The 24,702-nt window shown below is 41.4% G+C and overlaps 1 protein-coding gene across 2 annotated transcripts in view; it reads left to right on the top strand.

Moving 5' to 3' along the window:
- tgfbr3 (transforming growth factor, beta receptor III) overlaps positions 1-17,124 on the top strand; it is a 77,654-nt gene extending 60,530 nt beyond the window's left edge. Inside the window, exons 11-18 of one of the 2 annotated variants that reach the window (XM_083940648.1) lie at positions 448-597; positions 1,057-1,239; positions 3,238-3,531; positions 4,154-4,280; positions 8,444-8,494; positions 8,615-8,665; positions 9,812-9,919; positions 13,983-17,124. In XM_083940648.1, coding sequence (XP_083796774.1) covers positions 448-597; positions 1,057-1,239; positions 3,238-3,531; positions 4,154-4,280; positions 8,444-8,494; positions 8,615-8,665; positions 9,812-9,919; positions 13,983-14,101 — 1,083 coding nt within the window. In that variant the 3' untranslated portion in view covers positions 14,102-17,124. The remainder of the gene's footprint in view (positions 1-447; positions 598-1,056; positions 1,240-3,237; positions 3,532-4,153; positions 4,281-8,443; positions 8,495-8,614; positions 8,666-9,811; positions 9,920-13,982) is intronic. The other variant, XM_083940649.1, reaches the window with a different exon arrangement.
- The last annotated feature ends 7,578 nt before the right edge of the window (positions 17,125-24,702 follow it).

Genomic DNA, 24,702 nt, shown 5'->3' with positions numbered 1-24,702 from the left:
GCAGGTCAGCTAACTAATTTGGCGCAGACTGAAGAACAACACTGTCAGTGTCATGGAGATGTCCTCTCACCTCATTAAATCAGAAATGTATTAAAGCAGCGTGTATTCATCATGTCAGACCCCTGACATTCTTCTGCTCTACTGAGAAATTAAAAGTATGTTTTATGTTTTTATCCAGGATGAGTCCCACTGCTGAAGCCACAGGACATTCCCACATTTTAAGGCCAACTCATTGGTTGCAGAATGTTTTGGCAACCCCTCTCAAAGATTCAAATCTCCCTTGCCTTTGGCTTACTGAACACCCTGACTTAAGCAACACGACTCACAACTGGATGTGTTTAAAAAAAAAAAAGAAGTCTGGAAAGGATTTTTGTCAAAGCTTTCCTTTCACTTACTAACTGCTGTGGCTTAGGTTCTGTGAGTAACAGACAACTCTGTGGATTGCAGGTTCTGATAAATCATGCTGAGACTAAGGATGGGAGTGGCGGCCCACTGGATTATGAGGATCTGGAATCTGGAGATGTGCTGTTCCCAAGGGACCCAGTGGAGATGGAGAGGACATTTACTGAGCCCACAGAGCACCAGACTGCCATAGTGGTAAGACAGTGGAATTGTTATGGTTCTGTCTCTGTGAAAGGTGAAAGTTGACAAGTCAAGACCAATGATCATCTATATGTCTATGTAAATCATACACAGTTGGAAGAAACTCCATTTCTTCCAGTCCCTTGGTGCACAAAAGACTTATCTGGCTCCCGCAATCTCTGTCTTTCCATGATGTCTGTTTTATGAACTCCACCTGACATTTTCCATTTGAAATTTTCTTCATCTTCTTCCTTCTACTGACATATTTTCCTTTGTCTCATCCATTCCTCACCTTCCACTTATAGTTCTTGTTTATACAGTATCTCTTGTGTTCCCTCCCTATTTCTGATTGATCTCAATGTGGCCGAACAATGACACACAGTCGTGTACAGTAGGTTTAGGGATTTAAGCAGTGGAATCAGATGTTAGATCCCTGCTGATATTTGTGTTGGCTCTGTCTTATTCTCCTCCTAGTTCAATTGCACGTACCGAAAGAACCGGGAGACCTCTGCAACACTTCCCAGGATTGTACCAGGACCAGGGAGGCAACCGGTCAGCAACATGACGTTCAACATGGAGCTGTACAACACGCTGCTGTTCAAAGACCCTTCACGTCCGTTCACGACCGTCTCACAAAAGCAGCAAGTCTTTGTCGAGGTATGCTTTGCATTTCCAATACGTTATCATTCATTTGAGAGCACATCTTATGCATATTTTGCAGTTTAATGCAATATTTTTCTTATTCAATGTGTGTTTTTGTTCCTAAATTAAAACTTTAGTAAGAAAAATTGTCCTCTGTGTACTCTCTGTCTGGGACTTTATCTCTTCCTGCTTTGATCTCTTAGTGTGGCATCCACACAGTTAATTTGTATTTTGTCTAGTTAGGGCTTAAAAGCTAATACAAAGAATATGAGGGGTGAAAGTCACACCCCCTCATATTCTTCGCATCTCCCCTCTACGTGTCTCTGTATCCTGTCTGGCTGGCTGAAAAAAAATCCTTGTTTCATAACACCATAACAGAGGTCATGAAAGAGATGGCAAATACTCATACTTTGAGGTCCTATGACAGGATGATTTATGATGATAACAGCGGGAGGTGCTTTGCTCACAGTGTGGATGTAGAGCCAGCTGGGTACAAAGGTTTTTCTGTGTATATGTATGCAATACCTTTTCAATGAGGATACCATTACTGAGAATCCAAAAGAAGGAAAGAGCACGAATAATAACTCATTATAATAACTTAGACATGGTGATGGATGGAAAGATATTACTATATCTTTAGTATACTATAGTATTATATCACGGTATGTTGATTTATCTTAAAATTTATATATAAATGCTTCTGAAGTACTGAACTGAAGTACACATATGAGAGTTTTTTTACCTTGGCTTCATGGCCGTTGACAGTACTTTACTACTTCTAGTATTTTCTTTTCATGCTACTTTATACTTCTACACCACTACAGTTCAGTGGTAAATATTCTACTTTTTACTCCACTACATTTATCTGATAACTTCAGTTACTAGTTACTTTACCAATTAAGATTTTTGCTTTACACTGATATACACTGGCTGCAGAGTAAACACACAGGATTCACAGTGACAGTTATAAATAAATATTTCTCTGTCCATTCGCTGTTGAATTGTTGGTTCTCTGTGTCAGCCTTTAGTTTTTTCAAAGTAGAAAGAGAACGTAACGGGAGCCTAACGGGTGCACGGAGTGGATTGTTGTGAAAGCATGTGAGCTAGTCTCCCAGAGTGCCGTTTTTTCTCTCTCTTTTTTCCTTCACGTAGGCTTCTAATCAAAGGGTTAAACGGTAGAGTCAAAATCCATACCGTAGCCAAATTCCTAATGTCCATCTATACTGTTTATACTGTACACCCCTTATTACTAGCATAACTAACTACCTAACTGGGCTAGCACCTAGACAAAACCATTGTATTTGTTGTTTTGTCCATCTGATGAATAAAAGTCCAATATTCACCATCCTTTAAGCTCTGGTCTGGTTTCCAACCCCTCCAGAGAGAAATATTTGGCTCTTTACCTGCTAAATGCTCCACTATGTTCACTAGCTAATCTGTAATGTCTTCCGTCTGCTGTTTAGTGTTGGAACGGTATTGTGCATATAGTGTACATATAGTGGTTTAATGAGAGTGGTGAGAGTGAACTAAACATTAAAGTTGTGACCGAAAAACCAAAACAATGAACTTAAAGATGCTTAAACCACAAGCCACCACTTGCACTTTACATAATGTAATTTGTTCCATTGTTCGTCTAAAAATATTGTTTAGTGTATCTTTAGAGGAACCATTTGACAATTTGGAAAATTATATTGTTTGCTTTCTTGCTGAGATTTCAATGGAAAGATTTCAGACCTTTTCAACGATTTGTAAACATAAACATTCTACATGCGTCCTAGTTTATTTCCTGTTGCAGTGTATGTGGATGACATCAGTTTACAGGAAGTTAACAAGGGAACAAGGCTGTTGTCTAGCAATTGAATTCCATTGAAAAGGTCTATAAATGATGGTGCTTATCAGTAGCATTCACTCATCAGTGCTGCCTTCAGTCTTGCTTACACAAAGAGGCTCGCCATTACAAATGAAAAATGTATTTAACAAATAAATATTTTTTTCTTCTCTTATGCGCTCCAGATTACATCAGCCACATCAGATCCGGAGCTGGGGTTCACTATCATGTCGTGCTTCATTTCACCCAACTCCAACCCCAATGGGGCCTCACACTACTCTCTCATTGAGACAGTTTGCCCCACAGACGACTCCGTCAGATACTATCCTCAGAGGGACTTCCCTTTCCCTCACGCGCAGGCGGAGAAGAAAACTTTCGGCTTCACCTTCAACTCAAAGTTCAACATGTCCCTGCTTTTCCTGCACTGTGAGATGTCTCTGTGCTCCAAGAGATCTCAGAGCAATCAAAGACTACCGCCGGTATGCAGCATAATCTTCTCCAAATTACTTTTATTCTGTTCTACGTTCAATGATTTTACTGTACAAGCCATGGCATTAGTTTAAGTCTCTCCAGGGGTATACAGTATTGGCAGTGTTTTTGTCTGAGAAGACTTTAAGCCGGTGTAGTACTGGACCATCTTTACTCTGGCTGACTCGAGCCATTCAGTATCAGGTTTGCACCCAAAGCTAAGCAGGAAACATGAATCAGTGTAACGTTGGCCAAGTATTCAGCTGCAGAACAAAATAAGCATCCGTCTTAGCCATCATTTTCATTTTTCTCTACTGTGTTATCTGTCCAACTCATACAATCCCCTGCAAGCACTTCCCTCTAAGTTTATGACCTTTTCACAAAAACAGGTGTAATAAAAATTTTGGCTGACTGGTGGTGATGCTAATTTTTATATTCTGAATCCGATCCCACTCTGGTGTAGAGTCATGGCCTTCATTTCCAAGTTTATACTTTAGGTCAGGTATAACAGAAAACATTAACATGAGGTTGAGAAGATTGACTTTAAAAAAATCACAGAGCAATGATTCTTTTTTTGTTATGTTCCTTCACTGTAAATTTTGTTTTAAGTTTAAATCAATTTTCTTCACACAGTGCTTACAACCCAATGAGACCTGCGATTCTCTTACTGTGGACAATATCGTGGCGATGATGATGAACACTAAGAAGTCTACCAAGCCACTGGTTGTGGTGGATGGATCTGGTCAACCAGCGGAAACAGGTTGGATAAATTAAGGTTTAAAATCTCATTTCACCCATACTGAGAACATATGCCCATGAGCTCAACCTGAATAACATCCACGTGCGTCTGAAAAGCTCTTCTCGTACTCATCCATGTTTTGTTTTTTTGTCAGCACTGATAAATTAAGCTCTGGTTTCCATTGTTTTGAGTATAAAGCGTGATAAGGAAACTGGAGTAAAGAGAGAAACAGGTCGGAGGGTGAAGGAGTCAGAGAAAGCTCAGTCCGATACTTGTAGATTAGAGCAAACCACAAAACACTGCACATCACTTCCCTACATCTGGACCTCATTAAAGGAGTGTGTGTGTGTGTGTGTGTGTGTGTGTGTGTGTGTGTGTGTGTGTGTGTGTGTGTGTGTGTGTGTGTGTGTGTGTGTGTGTGTGTGTGTGTGTGTGTGTGTGTGTGTGTGTGTGTGTGTGTGTGTGTGTGTGTGTGTGTGTGTGTGTGTGTGTGTGTGAGAATAGACGATTGCATGTGTCTGTTTACATTAATGTATGTCCACAACAGTGTGTTTTTGTGTGTGTGTGTGTGTGTGTGTGTGTGTGTGTGTGTGTGTGTGTGTGTGTGTGTGTGTGTGTGTGTGTGTGTGTGTGTGTGTGTGTGTGTGTGTGTGTGTGTGTGTGTGTGTGTGTGTGTGTGTGTGTGTGTGTGTGTGTGTGTGTGTGTGTGTGCAGTAAAAGGGTGTGTGCTTACACTGAGGCCAAGTTCGGCTGCCCTGGTCCAGTCTATGCTGAGAGAGAGGTGGAAAAAAACAGAATCATACAGCACCAAGCTCCAGTTGTTTTCACTTAGGACTTTCACTGAGGCCTCCCCTTTCCACTGGAGAGGGGGAGAAGGGAGGAGGTTGTGTGCTTTGAGGGAAGCCGAGGTCCTCTTGTTAGATTTGGGAGTCCAGCCAGAGCCCATGGACCCCTCGATCATCACTTGTTTAGCCACTCGCTGTATCACTGAGTCTCAGGGGTTGTGAATGTGATCAGAGGGAGCAGCCTCGACATGTGTGTGTGTGTTTGGGGGGTGGGGGGTGGGGGGGCTGAGGTAACCACAGACACATTTTACTAATTATGACCTAAACTGAGATGGGGTGATATCATGAGTGCCCGATCTCTGGTGGACTGCGGCAGCATTTCAAATCATCATCCCTTCTGAGCAATGACATCAACAAGAGACCTGTGGTCAGTTTAAATGAGTTTAATATGAATCACATCATTTTAATGAGTGTGAGTCGGAGCCTGACTGATATATCAGCAATGCCGATATTGGCCTATTGAGGCTTATTGTGGTTGTATCGTATCGACTCCTATGTCAGCTGGTAATGAACATGAAACTGCAGTAGTTCAATGACAAATATATGTTTGCGGTAGTTTAAAAGAGTGTCACATACATCATTTTCCCATCACAAAGCACTGACAAAGCAGCTGGCTCCAGGATATCTGAAATGATTTGATCTTGATACATAACACATCCATCCAAAGACGGTAATAGGGACAGCAAGGGTTGGGCCCTTACTATAAATATCCTACTTAGTTGTAACTGAAAGTATTGGTCAATGACTAGAACTTAATTGACAACAATTTTGATAATAAATTGAGAATCACAATCAATCAAGAGAAAAGGTGAAAAAAAATCCTGGTTCTAACCTCTTCAATGTGAATATCAAGTGGTTTTCTCAGTACCAGTTGATGATTTGTGATAATATCTATATACCTTTGAGTTCAAGATTGTTGGCTGGAGAAAACGAGCATTTTCAGCTGTTAACTTCAATTTTAGGCACTATGAGCCAGACTTTATCAAGACCAAAAGATGAATCAATTTATCCGGAAAATCATAGTTGGCCACAACTCTTTAATCAAATCTAAAGTTTTAGGAAGAGATTATGTTTTTTCTTCTCATTTCTTAAACGCTCAAATATCCATTTACTGTAAGAATCAGCCTAAAAAAAAATCATGTATCATTCGGTTTTGAGTCGTCAGAAAGTTGCTCAACAGAAGTAGGTGGATTTCTGGCATTTAACTGGACATAGGGTTTCACAGCTGAGCAGAGATACACAGTAGATGCAGTCACCTTGTAGCACAGAAGTTCCAGTGTTGATGTTAGAGAAGCTGCTGAAGATATTGGTGAACAGAAACTTGCAGTAGTGAGTGAGCGAGCGAGCTAAACCAAACCAGAGTAGGCAGTGACGTGCTCTGCCCACACAACTGTGCCAGTGCAGCGGGTTTATTTTCCATGGAACAGATTAAGTAAACAAACACAGATATGCAATAAACACAGTGAGAAAGGCAAGGCAAAGGCATCACTTATTCTAGGATGGCAAACAAAACAAGCAGCCTTTTCAAGGGCCACAGTTCTGCACTGGACAGTATCCCAAAGAGCTCAACCTGCTCTACAAATCAAAGAGGGCCACTTGTGGCCAACTTGGTGCATGGAAAAACATAACAGCCTCAAAGCCCTGCCATCAGAAGTAGATTTACTGCCTCACAGTCAATTTTATTGGATCTGGTAACGTTCAGGAAAAGTTAAAAAGTATCATTTATTAGAGAGGTTGGCAGTGTGGTTTATAATATTACACCAGTGCAAGTATATTACTTTAGTTTAAGTCTGCACAGAGTAAAGGAGGGAGATAGAAAATCTATAAAAGTTGGGTTCATTTACATCATAATGATCTGCTTCAAAGATAACCTGCATAATATCAGGGTTATTGTAATAAAACATATTGGACTGGCTGAAACTGCAGTATACTACTAAGTGAGAGTTTTGAGATTGCTTATCTTTCTAGTAGCTGGTTTCTGTGATTGATATCTGTAATGATGTATCACATTTAAACCTGCTAAAAAAAAATTTTTGTTCTCCTTCGGCTGCTGTTTTCACTGGTCAAATGTCAAGAAGCTCACTAAAACGTCATACATCTATCAGAAAAAAACTTCTCATTTTAAAACTCAAAAGTAAACAATGTTTTTACTTGTGCATTCAGACTGTGCCCATTAAAAAAAAAAGAAAAAAAAGAAATCCCCTACACATCTGATTCTCAAGTGTATACCGAGGAGAAAGATGTGTTATCAGAATGCTATGTAACTCTATACAAGCACAGTATATTATCAGTTGTATGTGGTGCTAACGGCCTCACGGACCAGGCTTGTTGCGGTCACAAGCTTTTTGAGTATGAACAACCAGTGTCAAGGGTCTAGCGGAGGCGACATCAGTGGTTTCTGCTCTGTGTGAGGAGAGGTCAGAGTTGAACAAAAACAAATCATTACTCAGGGGTGCTCTCTCATTCCATAGCAAGAAAACTTACATAAACAAACGACCTTGTTAGAGATATCAGAACTGTTCGGGCAACAGCGAGTTCAACTTCTGCGGTGCTGTCTGGTTCTGTTAAAATAGTGAACAAGAGTCAAGACCTGACAGATGTCCAGCAGAGTATTGTTCCCCATAGACATATGGACTTTATTTGAAAAGAGTTATTAGCTTGGTAACCATGGACGCTCTTAGACGAGAGTCATAAAACGTAATATTTGAGTCAAGTTTACGAGACAACATCACATTACTGTCTTTTGCTGACCTCTCTTCTCTTCCTCTCGCTTCTTTGTGTGTGGTTAAATTACTGACAACAAGTCACACGGGACAGATAACACCGGAGCAATGAGGAGGAGGTCCTCTGGCCTTCGTCCCTTCTGAAATTAAAGTCCTCTCGGTCATCATCCATTATGCGAAATGAAAACTCAAAGGTGTCCTTTCCAAGAATAGCACCCATTGTGCCACAGTCTTGGACATGCACCAGGCTCTCCTCTTGAGTTTGCCCGTACACAAGCGTCTTTGTATTGTTTTTTAAGACATCATTAGAGCTAAGTAAACTTTTGAAAGCCTTCCAAATGGCTTGAAATACACCGGTTGGAGTCAGAAGGTTTATCCTAGGACCTTGTCAGCTTAGAATAGCTGCTTTCTTTCAGCGTCTGCCAGGTTCAGGTTTCTGTGTCACATTCCTCAGAGAATTGCTTATCAACACAGGACAATATCAGTAATCTGCTGATCCTCTGGCCTGGGGCTGACAGGGCTGACTTTTGAAATAATTAAAACTGATCATGTATACTGTGCATCACTATGATGGACAACATTCATTAAAATGACATTATGTATTTTTGTTTTGCAGCTACTCCTTCTCACAAAGCACCCTCAATCCCACCGGATCCTTCTGACGATAGTAAGGGGTTTTTTTTTTAATAAAAGTTTGATACTTTTTTATTGTCACTAACTTATTCCTTTTCTTTATATTTATTTTGACGGAGCCCCGAAGTGTTGACATTATATGTTTGTTTTGCAGTTACTCCTTCTCACAAAGCGCCCTCATTCCCACAGGAGCCTTCTGATGACAGTACGTTTTTTAAAAATAAAATTTCATACTATATTATTGTCACTTGTCTTGCTCATGTCTATTTTTGTAAATTTTATGGAGCCCCAAAGTGTTCCGTATTAACATTTCCATGTCAAAATGTCTAAAAACAAGTAGACCTGTTATATATTTTGTTGACTTGCGAACTCACATTATCCCAAATGTTTCCAACAATGTTTAAACCAGAGAAATCTGTCATTTTATTCACGGTAAGGCACTATTAACGTTACATTTGGTCACCTGTCACTGACCACATCTCTTCTTTGCGCGTGTCCAGTGTTGTGGTTGTTTGACAGAAGTTGTCATAAATTGACATTGTTTTAAGCCACATTTTTGCACTTTTTAGATCTTTTTCATTTTAATCTATGTATTTAATCTGATGGTTTTTAGTCATCGGATGAAGATCAATCTTAAGCGGTAGCTTGGCTTAGAGCCCCTCGCCGATGAGCTGAACACCATCTGAGAAACACTGGTTTTTGACCTGAAACTTCAGTGTTTTTACCAGTTTTAATCATTAGGTCCGTTTGTTTTGGACAGGAGGAGACCTCTGCAGATAATTCAGTTCCCCGTAAAAACCTCCTGAAAGTCTGGATCTTAAGATGTCAGAGAAACAAACTGGGCAAATGTTTGTGGCAGCTCGGCTCGCAGCCCCTCTGGGACATCCTTTGTCCACCAAAGAAACACTGATTTTTTAATGTAAAATATTTTATAATGTTACCAGTTTTAATAACCTGGTCCTTCCTCCCTCAGTTTTGGAGAGCAGGAGACCTCTGCAGAAAATTCAATCCCTGTAAAAACTCCCTATTTGATGAACACTGAATGAATCCTAACTGGGAGAAGCTGAAATAACGTCAATGGTGGTGAAAAATACAAATGTCAAGATCCTACGCTAGTTCACGTCACCAAACTGTGGTTTTTGTTATTGTTTCGATTGAGGGACCCCTAACGTCAGAAAATTACACATTGTACGATTTGATGAATGAATAAGACGTTATGAAACTAATAAGTACATGAATAGATGGTGTTCAAACACTTTGGGGCTCCATAGACTCTGTGTTTAGGCCTTAAACATTTCCAAGTTGTCATGTCAACATGATCATATGAACTGTGTGCTTCTTTGTTTCCCAGAAATGCTGTACGTGCTGGACACTCCGACAGTGGTGGGGATCGCCTTTGCGGCCTTTGTGATTGGGGCTCTGTTGACCGGAGCCCTGTGGTTTATCTACTCACACACAGGTAGGTCCTTTACCTGCTGCTCCACAGCCCCGGCTCACCTCTCTACATTAATGAAAAGATAAGGTGCAAAGGAATGTCTGAGTGTCTCAGTGCCAGAAATGTGCCGCTGGGAATGCCAAACATCCTGCTGCTGACAGAGGCCAGTTCACAATAACAGATTGACTCCTCTACTGTAAATATATCCTGTTGGTCAGCAGCAAGGGCTCTTCTCTTTCCTGCTTTTGAATGTTTTGGGAGCTGCGGGGTGGTCAGCGAATATTCTCAGTACAATGGCTGGAGACAAGTTGGAAATTCCCCTTGTTGGGTTTAGCGGCCCTCACAGGAAAAGACACACAATCTGTCCATTAGATGCCAAGACCTTCCCCATGGTCCCCAGCCTGCCGACCCCAGCTGACCCCTGGGAGGAAGTGTGCTCCCAGAAGCCCTCTGAGTTCACCGTTGCATAGAGCTGCCCTGTTCTCACTGGCCTCAATGCTTGACTGGTGATCCGGCATGTCATTGACCTATTGCCTGGTTGCTGATTTTTCAGACGTTTCATAAAGGGGGTCAGGGTGTTTGAGTTGAGAATTCAGGGCTTTCAGAAAACAATGTGAGTGTTTAAGTTAATGCTAAGTTTACAGTTTGGAAGAAGCTCACCGTTGGACAGGGTTAAATGGTTGGATTAGGAAATCATCCTCCCCGATAGTCGTCAATGTAGCAGAGATCCGGGCACTTGTCATAAGTATTACAAGATGTTCCAGTCATGCTAAGTCACATCTATAATTATCAGGATTTCTTGCTGCATAAACTGATCAGCTGTCAGATTTAAGTGCCCTTATCTATTTCACAATATTGGTTTTGGCTCCTTTTTAGAAAGCCACTTTATTTCAGCTCCAGGGGTTTCCAAGAGTGACAAAGAAACACACGCCTTATTCCCTTTCCAAAGATATTACCAGTGAGTATGTATAGAGAAACAGGTGTAATGATAGTAGTTCTGGGAAGACTTTCACAACATGTTCCTGTTGATGTTATTAAAATAGGCCGTAGGTGGGCGTGGTAAACTGTGTTGGCTGAAATGACCTTACATGGCTATACTGGCAGTTCCATAAACCCCGAGAATGTAGATCCCCCAAAACAATCACCAAAAATATCAGTTCCGAGTGTATTTTAAACGTTGGTGTACAGAGTGATGAAACATGAAAACAGATTGGGTCCATCCCCTCAGGGTCTGAGGACAATGTTCCTGGCCTTTTGAGAAAGTTGCATTGACTCATTGGTAATACACTTGGGGTTTTGTATCCATTACAGTTTAATTCCATATAAGGCAATTAGAAGTGTAATGCTTTAAAAAGCACCCCGCAATATATTATTTGACATTTTGCTCATTATCTTGGCACGTACAGTCGCCCTGTACTCTGCCAGGGCTGCAGTCATGTCTGCCAAGAGATCTGCTCTTCACCTCTGCTCAATTGGTGAAATAACATACAAATGAAAAATTCTAACTGATTGTGAAAAAGGCTCACATGATGAGAAATTTCACAACTGATCTGCTCTGAAATACAAAACATATGCTACAGGATTAGAAAACAATAGTGGCCACGCACTGCACTAGCTAGATAGGATATCTTGACAGAAAACTACACACAAGCTTTATTTTTACATAGCGGCTAATGTCAGTTGGTCGTTTCTCCACTTTGGGGCAAACTGAAATATCTCAAACACTATTGGCTGGATTGACATGAAAATTTTTTCTGACCTTTTCCCTAGTGCCATCATCAGGTGGAGTTTTGCCGTTTTGAGTGAAATTACAGTTGCATTCACTTTCCACTCAAAATTGTAATTAGTTCAACACTTTGTGACAAAATACCTGCAAAACTAATAAAATTCCCATCAGCCTCAGCTGCACTTTTGATTTCGTACTGAGTAGCAAATGCATGCTAAAAGGCTAAACCAAGATGGTGATCGTGGCAAACATTATATCAGCTGTTAGCATTATCACTGTGAGCATATTAGCATGCTGCCGTAAACATTTAGCTCAAAGCACCACCGTGTCTAAGTCCACCTTTACAGAGCTGCTAGCATGGCTCTAGGCTCGTTGTCTTCTTCAGACTGGCATATCCACATTGTAGCGATTTTTGCGAGCTGATTTCAAGCTGGTTTGAAATGTGATTTCAATCCGATTTCTACAGCTCCGTCTCAGTTCAGATCCTCTGGCCACTCAAAGTGGAGTTCAAAGTGTCTTTTGCGTCACTCACCACAACGCGACACACAACGACAATTCAGAAATAAATTGTCGGCTGGCACTTTAGCAGCGCAGTTGTGTAGACGGCGAAATATGGATCTCCATGTTTCATGCTTCTGAGTTGGAAAGCTACGTAGCATCGCCTACACCATTACCACAGCAACCCATGCAGATAGGTTGATGATGTCTGGACACACAAATCTAATAGAATCACTTTCATAATACCTGTATGAACAGTCTGTCTTAGGGTTTGGATGGAAACCCAAGATTTGTGGAAGTCTTGCGAGATGGTTGAGGTTAGGCATTAACCTTGAATGGTTAAGTTTAGGGTCTAGGGTTAATAAAGTCACTGATCTAACTCTCATACATGTTTTATTTTCACTTGTCCAATGAGTGAGTTTTAGAAATGTCATGGCCTTCAGAGGAGCTTTCTGTATTTTTCTGTATCATATCCCTGTTGAACTTTGAGATTTGACCGTGCCAGGAGATACTGACAATGTGCTTCTGCTTTTGTGATTGAAGTGAAGGCAACTTGTCCCTGAGTCGGACAACTTTTGCAACAACTGCATGTGATTCATTTTCATACCCAGTATGTTTCTGTGACATAAAAGCAGACGTTTTTTCTCCTGTCGAGAAAGATAATATTGGACTTGGGAATTTATATTTCCTCCGACAGATGCGATGAATCCAAGGGCCTTTGTTTTGTAGAGCTGTTGGTTCTGCAAGGGAAAGACCGCTGGCAGCTCTGCTCTGGTAAACATTAGCAGAACTAGGGGGCCCCAAAGAGGGAGCAGCATCGCCTGTGGACACATATTATGCTGTCATATATGCAAGCACTCGCACACACACACGCACACAACTTTCAGTACCAACCAAACTGCTGATTGCAAAACCTTTGTCTAAAAGAGAACATTTTATGTGTGCTCTCCATGTCTCCGGGAGGAATAAAGCTAGGAAGCAAACAAGGAAAAGACTGCAGTAATAATTGTGCCAAATACTCAAATTAAACACAGGCTTGGTTTTATTGCGAAAGCTCTTCATTGTCTATCAGAGTTTGTTTGTAAACAAATGTAAGCACTTTTATTCTGTCCTTCATTTGAAGCGTTGAATCCCCAGAGTCTAGGAAAATGAAATGCTTATTTAGTCTTAGAACAATAAACCAGTCAGTGGTTTGAGCTCCAGTCAGAAGGTCCTGTCTTTTGTTTGTTCTGCTTTATCTACTAAGGCCAGGCTAATTGAATCCAGATAACTAAAGAAATGAACTCCATGAACGTGAATCCTCCTCTTCTCTTTTTGCTCATCTGTCAGTGAGGATGTGACTGGTTGTTTCTGGGCTCTCTAAGGTGACATTTCTCGGGTCCCGGCAATTAAAAGCACTCTGTGAATCTGTGGCAGATTATGCTCAAAGATGGTAAAAGTTAGCGCAGATGAAGTCCAGAGGTCTTCTTGCGTGACTTTGCACATTCGCCAAGTGCTTTGTACTGAAAACTAGATGGTTTTTAACAGAGTAAGAATAAATCTACTAAAGGCTCTGCACCAAACAGCGGGTTAAAAATTGTATTTTAACTAAAGAGTAAGGTTTATGTCAAGTAGTGACAGTCATAGTAAACAGTAAGAGATTGAACAGTACTTTTTTTATTTCAAAATGTAAGAGCACAGAGGAACAATAGGGGGTCCAGCATCTCAGAGGAATGCAATTTGTAGTTTTCACCAAACCTATTTGTCATGTTGCTGCATACCTCTGCCTGTATGTGATATATATACATTTTTTCTTTCTTCATTTTGTCCAATCCCCTCCTTACTCCCTCTACACTCCTTCTCCTGCTCTCTCGCTCTGTCTAGGTGAGACAGCTGGTCCGCAGCAGGTCCAGAAGTCCCAGCCGGCCTCGGAGAACAGCAGCGCGGCCCACAGTATCGGCAGCACACAAAGCACACCCTGCTCCAGCAGCAGCACGGCGTAGCCCAGGATGCCAAGCCCTGCCGTGGCACAGGAAGGACCGGGCGGTTCACAGGAACCGGTTTGTTGATCTCCTTCCATGAAAGGAATTATTTTTGGTGGATGTGATAGGAAGGAAAAATTCTGATTTAAAAAAAAAAAACACACACACGAACAATTACACCGTTGGTCCTTCAGCCAGATCCTTTGTGCCACTTTGTGTGCGTACAGACAAATATACTGTCCAGGTGTTACTGGTCTGTAATAGTAGTGAGACCCAGTTTGGCAGCCTCACCTCATATTTAGTACAAAAAAACTACAAGAAACATGTGTGAGTTTATACCAGGCATTTCTTTCCAATCCAAATGCTGCTTTTTTTTTTTTCTGACCACAACACCACCTTTAGTTTCGACCTTAAATGGTGGGATTTGGGCTGTTTGTAACAAGCAGGTGAAAGCAATTAGGGCTGAAGCAATGTCAGTATTAGTAAGTGAGATGTTAATAGCTGGACTGTACGACGTGCAACCCTGAAGGTGGCAAAGAAGCAAAACAACCACTATCAACAAGCGGACGAAAGTGCAGTATGAGCGGATGTCGTCATCCTGACACAGAGAGACGACGGCCTTTAAAAGACAGTGTAGGTATTGAATGTATACAGAAGAGTTAACGCCAAATAATGTGAAAGAAAAATGTGAAAGACATGCTGATAAAAGGCCACATTTTACAATATACTCATTCTCCCCTCATAACGGATTTCTACACACAGGTTGGTAAAACATTTTCTTACCAGTGCTTTCTATACATCAGTTATAGTAATGCGTTACAGTAGATGGGGGTCTGAGTCTCAGTGTCATTGATGTTACTTCACAGGGGCATTATGGGTTCCCTTTTATCAGTTGTTAATAGAGTGCTGCAGGAATGTTTCCTTAAAAACCTTAATGAGTTAGAATTTTTGCACTTGGTTCCTTCGTCTCAAAGTCAATGTTTCTTGAATGGGTTTTTGGTTAGATGCCTAAAATTAGGGGCTTAAGAGATTTTTGAAAGTTTTGTTCTACAACATAAAATACGTTAGTAAATCCTCCACCCATGCGGCGAAAGGAGACTGCAGGTTGTCAGACGTTATCACGCTGAACACACAGAATCAGTCAAAAGTCAGTTGGTTGCGTAGTTTGTTTATAATCGAACATTAGCTTTTCACTTCCGCTGATTGCATTTATGCTTCAAGAAAAGTGGTGTCCACTCGTGAAGATTATCTTGCTGAACAAACTTGAGGGTCTCATAAAACTTTTGTTCGCCACGGAGCTTATCCAAATTGGAAAAATCCCATGGACTTTTTGACGAGGGAACCAAGGCGATGGGTCCGCCTCATGGTAACGTCATCCCTGCAGTGCTCTATGGAATAGTTCCTCATTTTGGGAAATGCTTTTATGTGCTTGTAATTCAAAAGTTAGATGATGGACACCTCCCTCATGTCTGTGCTTAAAGAAGTGAGTTTGATACAGGAGGTGGATAGCCTAGCTTAGCATGGAGACCAGAAGCAGGGGGAAATGATGAGCAAAGAGAAATAGTTCAACATTTTTAAGAAAAAGTTTCTACTGTTAAAAAAAACAAAACGTTCCCTCCAAGTATGTTTCTTTCCCCTGCTTTCAGTTTTTATGCTAAGCTAGGCTAATGGCCCCAGCTCTGTACTCGTAGCACAGACAAGAGTGTTATCAATCTTCATATCTCACTCTGGAAAATGAATAAGCATATTTCTCAAAATGCCAAACTATTCTTTTAGGTCTGTATGTTTATGTGGATATTGTAAATACTCAAAAATGTTACGAGGCGGAGTGTGTGCAAATTATGCTCTCGTACTTCTGGATTGGACAAGATTTATCAGTGTGGGGGGCAGGTTTCTCGTTTTAAAAGTGATAAAAATAATAAACAGTGTGGAATGAATAATGTAAAGACATCAATTCATAATCATGGTTTAGGAAAATAGTTGACCTAGTTTGGGTCCAGCCGTCTGTGCTGTTACATTAAGGCTGCATCTAAAGAGCGTTTTTATTATTTAAATGAAGAAAAGCGGAAAATCCACACATTTTCAGAAACTGTTGAAAAAAAGTAATATTTGGTGTTACCCTTAAAAAGTAATGTTTGTTCACACGCTCCACTGATGTCTTCTCACCAGAGGGAGAGTACTTTTGTTACATTATAAAGCCAAACAGTGTACAGTGTATGGCCTTTCTTATCTTGTTGTATAAATCTTGGCACTGACAGTGTGTTGAATAAGCTGTAAGCTCATTATTATGGACATATATTTTCTTTTTTTTTTTTTAACTGCAACGCCACGACTACCCCCCCCCCCCCCCCCACCTCAGAATAATATGAATGTTTGCTGTAGAGCCTTCCTTTAACCTGTATGTGTTTTTATGAGACTGTGTGCGGGACCAACCGGGCCCTTTGAGAAGGGAACTTTCCCTGTAACGATTTAACCCTTGCAAGAAAAATAGAATGTATATTATCTCAAAGCTTTTGATTTTCTTTTTCTTTTTTTCTTATATAAACATGTGTAAAGCTTTCTACAGAGGGAACAGAGTCTAAATATATATTTGTGTATAAAATTATATTTTGGAATATATTTACCAAGAGAAATTTATTGTCTTCTGTGTGTGTAAGTACTGTGAATTGTAAATGTGCTCATACATAACACACGTTTGTGGGGGATTTATTCTGGGTTGGGTTTTTTTCATAAAAGCCAACCAAAATTGAAAATTCTTATTTGTAAAACAACAATAATTCAGCTTTTTTTTATGCACCTCCATATTTGAAAGAGTCCAGTTGTCGATATTAACAGACTTTGACACTGCACTGACATCATGTTTATTCACATTTTAAACTCATACATCAGTCGTTTATTGAATAAAAATACTTCCCCCGAAATACAGCCGTATAGTATATCACAACTTACTGCAAGGCTGCGTCCTTTAAAGCAGCTGTCTCAAACTAATCCAGTAAAGGGCCGCTGTGGCTGCAGGTTTTCATTCCAACCAAGCAAGAACACATTTGCTGGATCAGGTGTGTTCTTGCTTGGCTGGAATGAAAACCTGCAGCCACAGCGGCCCTTTACTGGATTAGTTTGAGACACCTGCATGGCTCTAATACAGTCGGGGGCAAAAGAGGAAGTCTGGTAACGTAGTATAAAGATCGAAAAAAACTCACAGGAAAAAACACGAGACTTTCTCCCAGCAGGTCTCTGTTCGTGTCCCATGTTCAACCAAAAGTCCCTGTTCACTTATAACTTATGTAATGTACTTAAGTTATGTGGTGTATATGACATACTGAAGTTACGTACTCAAGTTAAGTTATGTAACATACGTTACTTGCGTACATCATGTAAGTTGTGTAACCCAAACCATGATCTTTTCCTTAACCGATACAAGTAGCTTGTTAACCGTGTGAAATGAATATGATATCAAATTAGCTGCAGGTCATTTCTTCTGTTCACGGAGTACAATTTATCACGTTTTGTTTCAAGATTATTATAGTTTGTCATCATTCGATTGCTATTTTGTGTAGATAGTGTTCGCTAAAACACTATTTCATATGAAGTAAAAAAAAATTGGATTTTATCTTTGCAAAAGTAACATATCTTAAATACGAATATCACATTATTGAAGATAAGCTGTAACATTGGCTATTAAACTGTATTTTTAACATATCGGTATCAGTAAATGATGGAATCAATTCCACACAAACTCTTCCACAGTTACTGTCGTATAATAAAGCCCCAAACTTAGGTCCCTCTGTTGTCACAACAATGATCAGAATCCCCTAAAATAATTAAACAAAAAAAGAATTGAAATCAGGGTTAAAGATGGCAGCAGTTCGACCAAAAAGACAGTGGAATGTATAATAAGTGTGCATGTATTCTGTTAGAATGGAGGGTGGAGAAAACCCAAGTGTTATTTTGTTTCCGGGAACTCAACTGTTTTCAATAACACTTCAGAAATCATTTTTATTGAGATCTAGAACCACTTGGGATTCAAATTAGTTTGTTTCATGGGGCCTGTTGCCAGGCGGCCCATGCCAAAACCCAGTTATACAGTAAATATACAGCAGTGAAGTGGTTCACTGTTGCTGTGATCAAGCAGCATTACAGTGAACAACACAGCACTGTATCATAGTGTGTACGGAACAGTGAAAGAGCCATGTCTTGCTCAGTGAAAAATGTGCTGCAGCCTATAATCAGCGGCCATTGTGGGATTAAGGCTTTCTGACATTCCTGTAGTTTTGGGGTTTCTCTTATCGACTGTGGCGAATCCATCTCCACGTGTAATTATCTCCTCCACCCCCTCGTGTCACGCTGTTAAGTGGCTGAGCCTCAACTTATGTTCTGGATCTAATCTTCATATTTGAGATCATTTGGGGATATTCTTTCACACAAACTAACCATACAGTTTAGGAGAGTTGCTGTTCAAGTATAAACATTCCTCCCCGACTTTTGGGAAAATCCCCACCCCCCACCCCCCCATGACAGAGATCTATTGATACTATCAAAAAGGAATAATGATGCTTATTAGATAAAGGAGCATTATTATAATTATTATTACAGCAGTAAAATATATTTTCACTATATAAAATAATGCTGAAGTGAGAAGTGATTGGAGCACAAATCCATATATCTAGATTGTATTTTAATTTTTTTTTTTAAACCATTTGACTACCTCATGTTTTTGTATGAATGTGTAATGTGTGTGTGTGTGGGTGTGAGTATTTTCTGTGCCCGTGTGTGATCTCAAGAAAAGTTGCTTATAGATTATAGTGCAGTTGGATGATTTGGGGCCCCTGCGTGGTTTTATTGCAGTTTCATATTCATTTTTTTCTCAAAGCAATCGATGAAGAGTTTGAGCTTTCCAATGATGCCAAGAATGCCTTTTTTGGGGTGTTGTAAATGTGTAAAACTTTAGTAAGCCGTTATTTCCTTTTGTTTTTGAAACGTTTTTATGCTGTAAATACGCATGCTATCTGTATACCCAATATGTCCAATAAAATGTCTATAATGATGTTTAAGAGTGTTGTTTGATGATTTCTCTGCCCTTCTGAGGGGCCAACCGTGTGAGGGTACCTCCTGGTTTAGAACAATGAGCTGTAGTAATGATGTGTTAGGCTTGGCTCTGCTGCGGTGAAGTCATGACTCGTCTCTGGTGAGCTCATAACGTGATACAGACCATGTGGACTTCTGGCTGGAGGTTGTCAGGGGGGGTAGACCGCTGAGATGAGTGCAACGCATGAGTACTTTTCTCTCCCCTCCCTACCAACATTCACTCCATCTTTGTTTTTGATTAGAGCTCCTTGGAGACGGCTGTAAGCAGCGTGCCCTGGGGTAAACACTGTGATTATAGGGGCCAAGGGCCAATTGTAGAGCAGCCTCTCCTTACGCCAGCTCAGGTTTGGGTTTTCTGGTCTACATGACCTTTAAGGCCTCTGTGATGTCACGTGTACCTTTTCCCACAATAAGGCATCCTCATGCGACGCTCTTGTCCAACTGATGACTAATATTGCATTCTTAAACGAATGCTCACGAGCCATAACGTCTAATGTGATGTCATTATTTTTTATTTCCAGCTTTCCCCTTTGGGTACCTGGAATACACATTTGTTGTTTGGCTTTTGCAATCTGCAGCTAATCCATTCAGTCACTGATTGCATGCGCTCCAGACAATAGTGCATGAATAATACAAGATCAGATTCAAAAGAGCTTTTGTGTATTTTAGCTGACAGGACTCCAAACACTGAGGCTGGAGAGGCCGGACTAATTTAGACCAGACCTTTGCTCCCAAACATGATTACTTGAATTAAGTTAAGTGAGAGATTCTGAAACTTTCTGGCTGGTTTACAGCCTCAGAGGGGGGATGAGAGCAGATTGACAGTTTGTGTATACCTACCTTCACAGTACCTCTTCCTGTCCCAAGGCAACTGTAATGAGGTTGGAACAACAACAGCACGTTATTGAACGGGGGCCAAAGAGACAGACTGAAGCAACAGCTGAAGATGTTGCTTCACACAATCACATTCACACACAAATTCTTTATAGTAAGGGTACAAATCATGAACTTATATTTAACTAATGTTTAACTAAGGCATCCCTCATGATAATTTAAAGGGGAATTTTGGTATTTTTCTAACCAAGATCCTATTTCCCCATGTATTACTGTGAAAGTGACTAATGACATCAACTTATTTTTAAATTGGTCCAGTATTGAGCGCAGCCTGGCTGCTGTGAACCAAACTACAATTGAATTAAACCAGAAGACACCAGAGTAGAACTTTAGAGTAGGAGAGTATAGTAAAGTGAAGCTTTGTCTTATCTCAACCATTTTTAATAAAGGAAATTATAGTTCGTTTTTGCACATTTCCGAATCGTCCCAACAATATGTGGAGCTCCACTTCACACAGCTTTCACAGATTAACGTTACCTTTGGCTGCAGACAGGCACAAGTTGTGGCTAGTTGTGCTACAAATGGATCCTAATAACTCCAGATACACTGCACCAGGACACTACTGCCGACAAAGAGGAGCAGACATCCTACCAAAGCACATTTTCATCAAGAAAAATGCTGTTCCAAGAGTGGAGACACTTGCTGCAGACGGAGCGGAGGTAGGCTTATGCTGTTAGCTATGTTGACCTGCACCAGTAGCTACACACCAAAGCATGACAGGTTAACAGCAAATATCCATCTTTCCACAATACAGTCAGACACTTCTGATAACTATCTGAGCATGTCAGCGGCAAAAACAGACACTTTCAGTTGACATATTATTGGTGCACAGGTGCCTCCTTTGATTACCCTGTAGCCCGGTTCACAGCGGCCAGACTGCAGCAATGAAGCTCAATACTGGATCAATTTCAAAAAAAGTTGTTCCCATTAGTCACTTGCACAGAAATCAGGTTGAAAAATACTATTGTTCTCCTTTAAAGTGTAATTCCAGCGTATTTGCATTCCACAGTCTTTTTCAGCATGAATATACATGTTGTTGATGCTTTGTTTTATGTGTAGGGACTTAAAAAAGCTGTGTTGGATGGTTCAGTGCTCCACCCCGAGCTACTCAGGGTTAGCCATGTCTGGCTGCTAGCGACTGACAGGATTTCTCTGATAATAGGTGATCAACAAAAAAAACTGTCTCAATTTAAGGTGTTGTCCTGCACGCCATTTCCTGCTAAAGTGCAGTTGTGGTCATTTTCACTTGAGAAGTTTCTGGATTTGTGTTTCTCACTGTGATCTTCTCCCTGGGTCGAAGAAGGCGGTTCAGATTGGAAAACATGATGACACCTTCTCCCATGCACCAATCAGGATTTGGCAACATTTGAATCAGAATGTGATGAAAGTTGTGGGGCTGTTTGCGTATGCAGCCCGGCCACACAGTCCTGATTTAGCAGATTAGTTTTGACGGTTAAACCCTTGATAACACTCTCATGATAAACTCTGGGAGACCCAAATGCAGGACACAGACTCTTAGGGCGTCGTCACAACTGCAGTTCATTTGCTCTGCTCTGAATCAGTTGATAAGTTTATGAACTCGGAGCGTTTCCTCCTTCGTTCAGTTTCTTTTCACACAGAGAATATTGCATCCCTCAAATCATGTGTCAACGTTCATTACTCTTATTGTGAGAGATGAGATGTGTCTAGGGAGATAGAAAGTAAATACAGGAAGAAGGTTCTTTGTTCTGTTATTTATATTTCTATGGCCATGTTAAATGTCTCTCACTTCATTAGAATGCAAAGCAGACATGACTACAGGAGTTATTTAGCTCAAACACGTGAAGTACACCTGGTAGTTGGGATCCTGTTCCCACCATAAATGAAAGGTTGTTTTAGTCCACACAAGAGTGTGATTGCTGTGTTCGTACCTGCTCAAACAAACCACACCAAGAGGCCAAAGGCATTGACTGGTTGCAGGGAAAGAAGATAAATGTGAGGGGAGCATCCGGCTGGAGACGGTAGAGGTAATGGAGATGGCCGGATGAACAAGGCAAAGCAGCTGGCGAGCATGCAGTCAGAGATCCTGTGGCACAGGATCAGGAACAAACCAATTCAACAGCCTAAGACGTGAAACTACCACTGGAGCTGAGACAACAATCTGGCACTGGCTGAGTTAAGAGCCAGGGTTGAAATACTGCAGAGGTGATTATTGACTGTTGATTGTAACCAGGCGTGCACTGAACCGGAACCAGGAAAGGTGATAGGCTGATTGATGGCAGGTGAACAGGGACCCAGGCTGATGGCAGGACAGAAATTACACACACACACACACACACACACACACACACACACACACACACACACACACACACACACACACACACACACACACACACACACACACACACACACACACACACACACACACACACACACACACACAGACCAACAAGGGACCTGGCAGGAGAGGAAAACAGAGAGAAACACGAAAACAATACTGAGGTCGAGCCAGTGCAGTAACCCTCAGTGAAAGGGCAGCTTCCAGACGCCCCGCCAAGCTGAAAACCAGGTTGTGTGGAGGGGGGTCTGGAGGAGGGAGTCAGAAGCAGGGGACCTGGGAGCTGAAGTTCGGAGGAACTTCTCTGGAGGGACCAATGGGCAGAGCAGGTCACTGGGGCCAACAGAGTGCCGGAAGACCTCTGGAGGACAACAAGATGGCTGGAGCACCTCTAAGGGACGGAAGGAGCACGGGGGCAGCAACATAGGCAGGACTACTCTGGAGGAAGGTTCGGAGGACGGGATGGAGAAAATAGTCAATAGAAAAGTTCAAACATTTGTATGGTGAACTTAGTAGGGGTGCTCTAACACTCACACAGCCCCTACTTCCAGTGGCAGACTCAGGCTGCCTGAGGGCCATGGGCGAAAAAAATCTAAAGGGCTGCATGTGTTTGGACACCAGTAAGTTTTCTAGCATGTAGGACAGCCATATGGGACCCAATCATGTTTTTTCCGGGTGCTTTCACTCCAGCCTTATTTAATTCGGCTGAATCAAAGTCTAGTGCGTTTCCTCATTTGCTACGGTTCATTTGTGCAGGTTGGAATGCAGCGATCGTACTCGGGTGCGCACCAAAAGTGGACCAAATAGCGAACCGAGACCTGGTAGAAGAGGTGGTCTCGGTCCTCTTCCAAACGGACTCTGTTCCGTATTTGTAGTGAGGACGTGGTTGGACCTGGGTCCTCATTAACTGCAGAAAGCACTGCGCATTTTTGGACCAACCCAGCTCCTTTAGGCAGCTACGTGATTTACGTAATGATTAAGTACCTCCCCTGTCACCACAATAAAAACAACACACGATGTAAAAACTGAGGACCAACACCAAAATCAACGCCTGCAGTTGTCTCTCCATTGTGACATTACTCGTGTTGGTTGCCTTTTCTGCTGTCACTCTGTTTACATTCTCAGCATTCTGACCAATCGGAGAGCAGTTCAGGATTTACTTTACTGCGCAGACACGCGCATGAGTGCTTTTTTTCTTGTTTTCTCCTTCCCTCATCTTTATTGAGCCGGTAAGTGCAGGTACGTTTTGGTTTACTTCAGCATATCGTCAACTGTTTTGGACCAGTTCAGAAGAATAGGTGTAAAAGCGAACCGGACCAATTGGAAAAAAAACAAAAAACTATTCATTTTCACATCTGGTGCACACCAGGGAAGTGAACTCAATTTTCATCATGTTTCTTCACTGGAAGGCTCCCTATGGTGTTTCTCCATTGCCACTTTTGGCCGCAGCAGGTCAAAACATGATGCGTCAATTATCATTTCAATTACCTGTTTAAACATGTCAAGTTCTGCTGAGTTATACCCAAGACGGACCATCTCTGGAGTGGGGCCAAAGTGCGACTGACAATATCCAAGCGGGTTGTGGTGTCATCTTGCCAACTGTGGCCAACCCTTGACAACCCTGCTCTCTCCCTCAAACAAGTTTGAGTTGTGAGGCTCAACTCATGTCTGTCCTGGAGCAGGCTGGTCTCATTCACAGTTCATCTGATGTCGTATGAAAAGTAATGCACAAAGATCACAGCCATGGATCAGTGTGTTGCTTTTATACCTCATAGACTCAGAACAAGCATGTTAAAATTAAAGGACACACCTTGGAGCAGGTAGACCTGTTGTTATGGAGAAGCAGATCCCTGCCATGCTGACGAGACGAGTCAAACTGAGTCAGCCGCACCAGCAAATGTGTATGGAAAAGAGAGGGCACTTCATCCTGTTTTCTTCACTGGAAGGACACCTTATCATGCTCTACCATAGGGGCATCTGAGAGGGCACTTTTACAGTGTGGGTTTTTTTTATTTATTTATTCGAAAATGCTGCACATCCTGGTCTCTGGTGAGATATTCCTCACAATTGAGTTTCAACAGGTTGAGCAAGTTGAAATTCTGGTGTAAAATCATGCCAGGCTCTTTTTAGCCAAATTGGGTCATCAAATAAGCCATTGAGACAATTTCTTTTGTGTATGAACTATTAACTTAGATTTTCCGGAGAGTTGTTACAACACTAATTAGCTCGGGGCAGTACAGTGAAGGCATTAAATCATATTTTTTTTAATCACTAATACTGCTCATGATAGCACCAAACCTCAGCAGTAGCATGATAAGAGGCC

Source organism: Echiichthys vipera, assembly GCF_963691815.1.
Source record: "Echiichthys vipera genome assembly, chromosome: 3".
Taxonomy (NCBI): domain Eukaryota; kingdom Metazoa; phylum Chordata; class Actinopteri; order Perciformes; family Trachinidae; genus Echiichthys; species Echiichthys vipera.
This window is presented reverse-complemented; position numbering and strand designations above follow the sequence as displayed.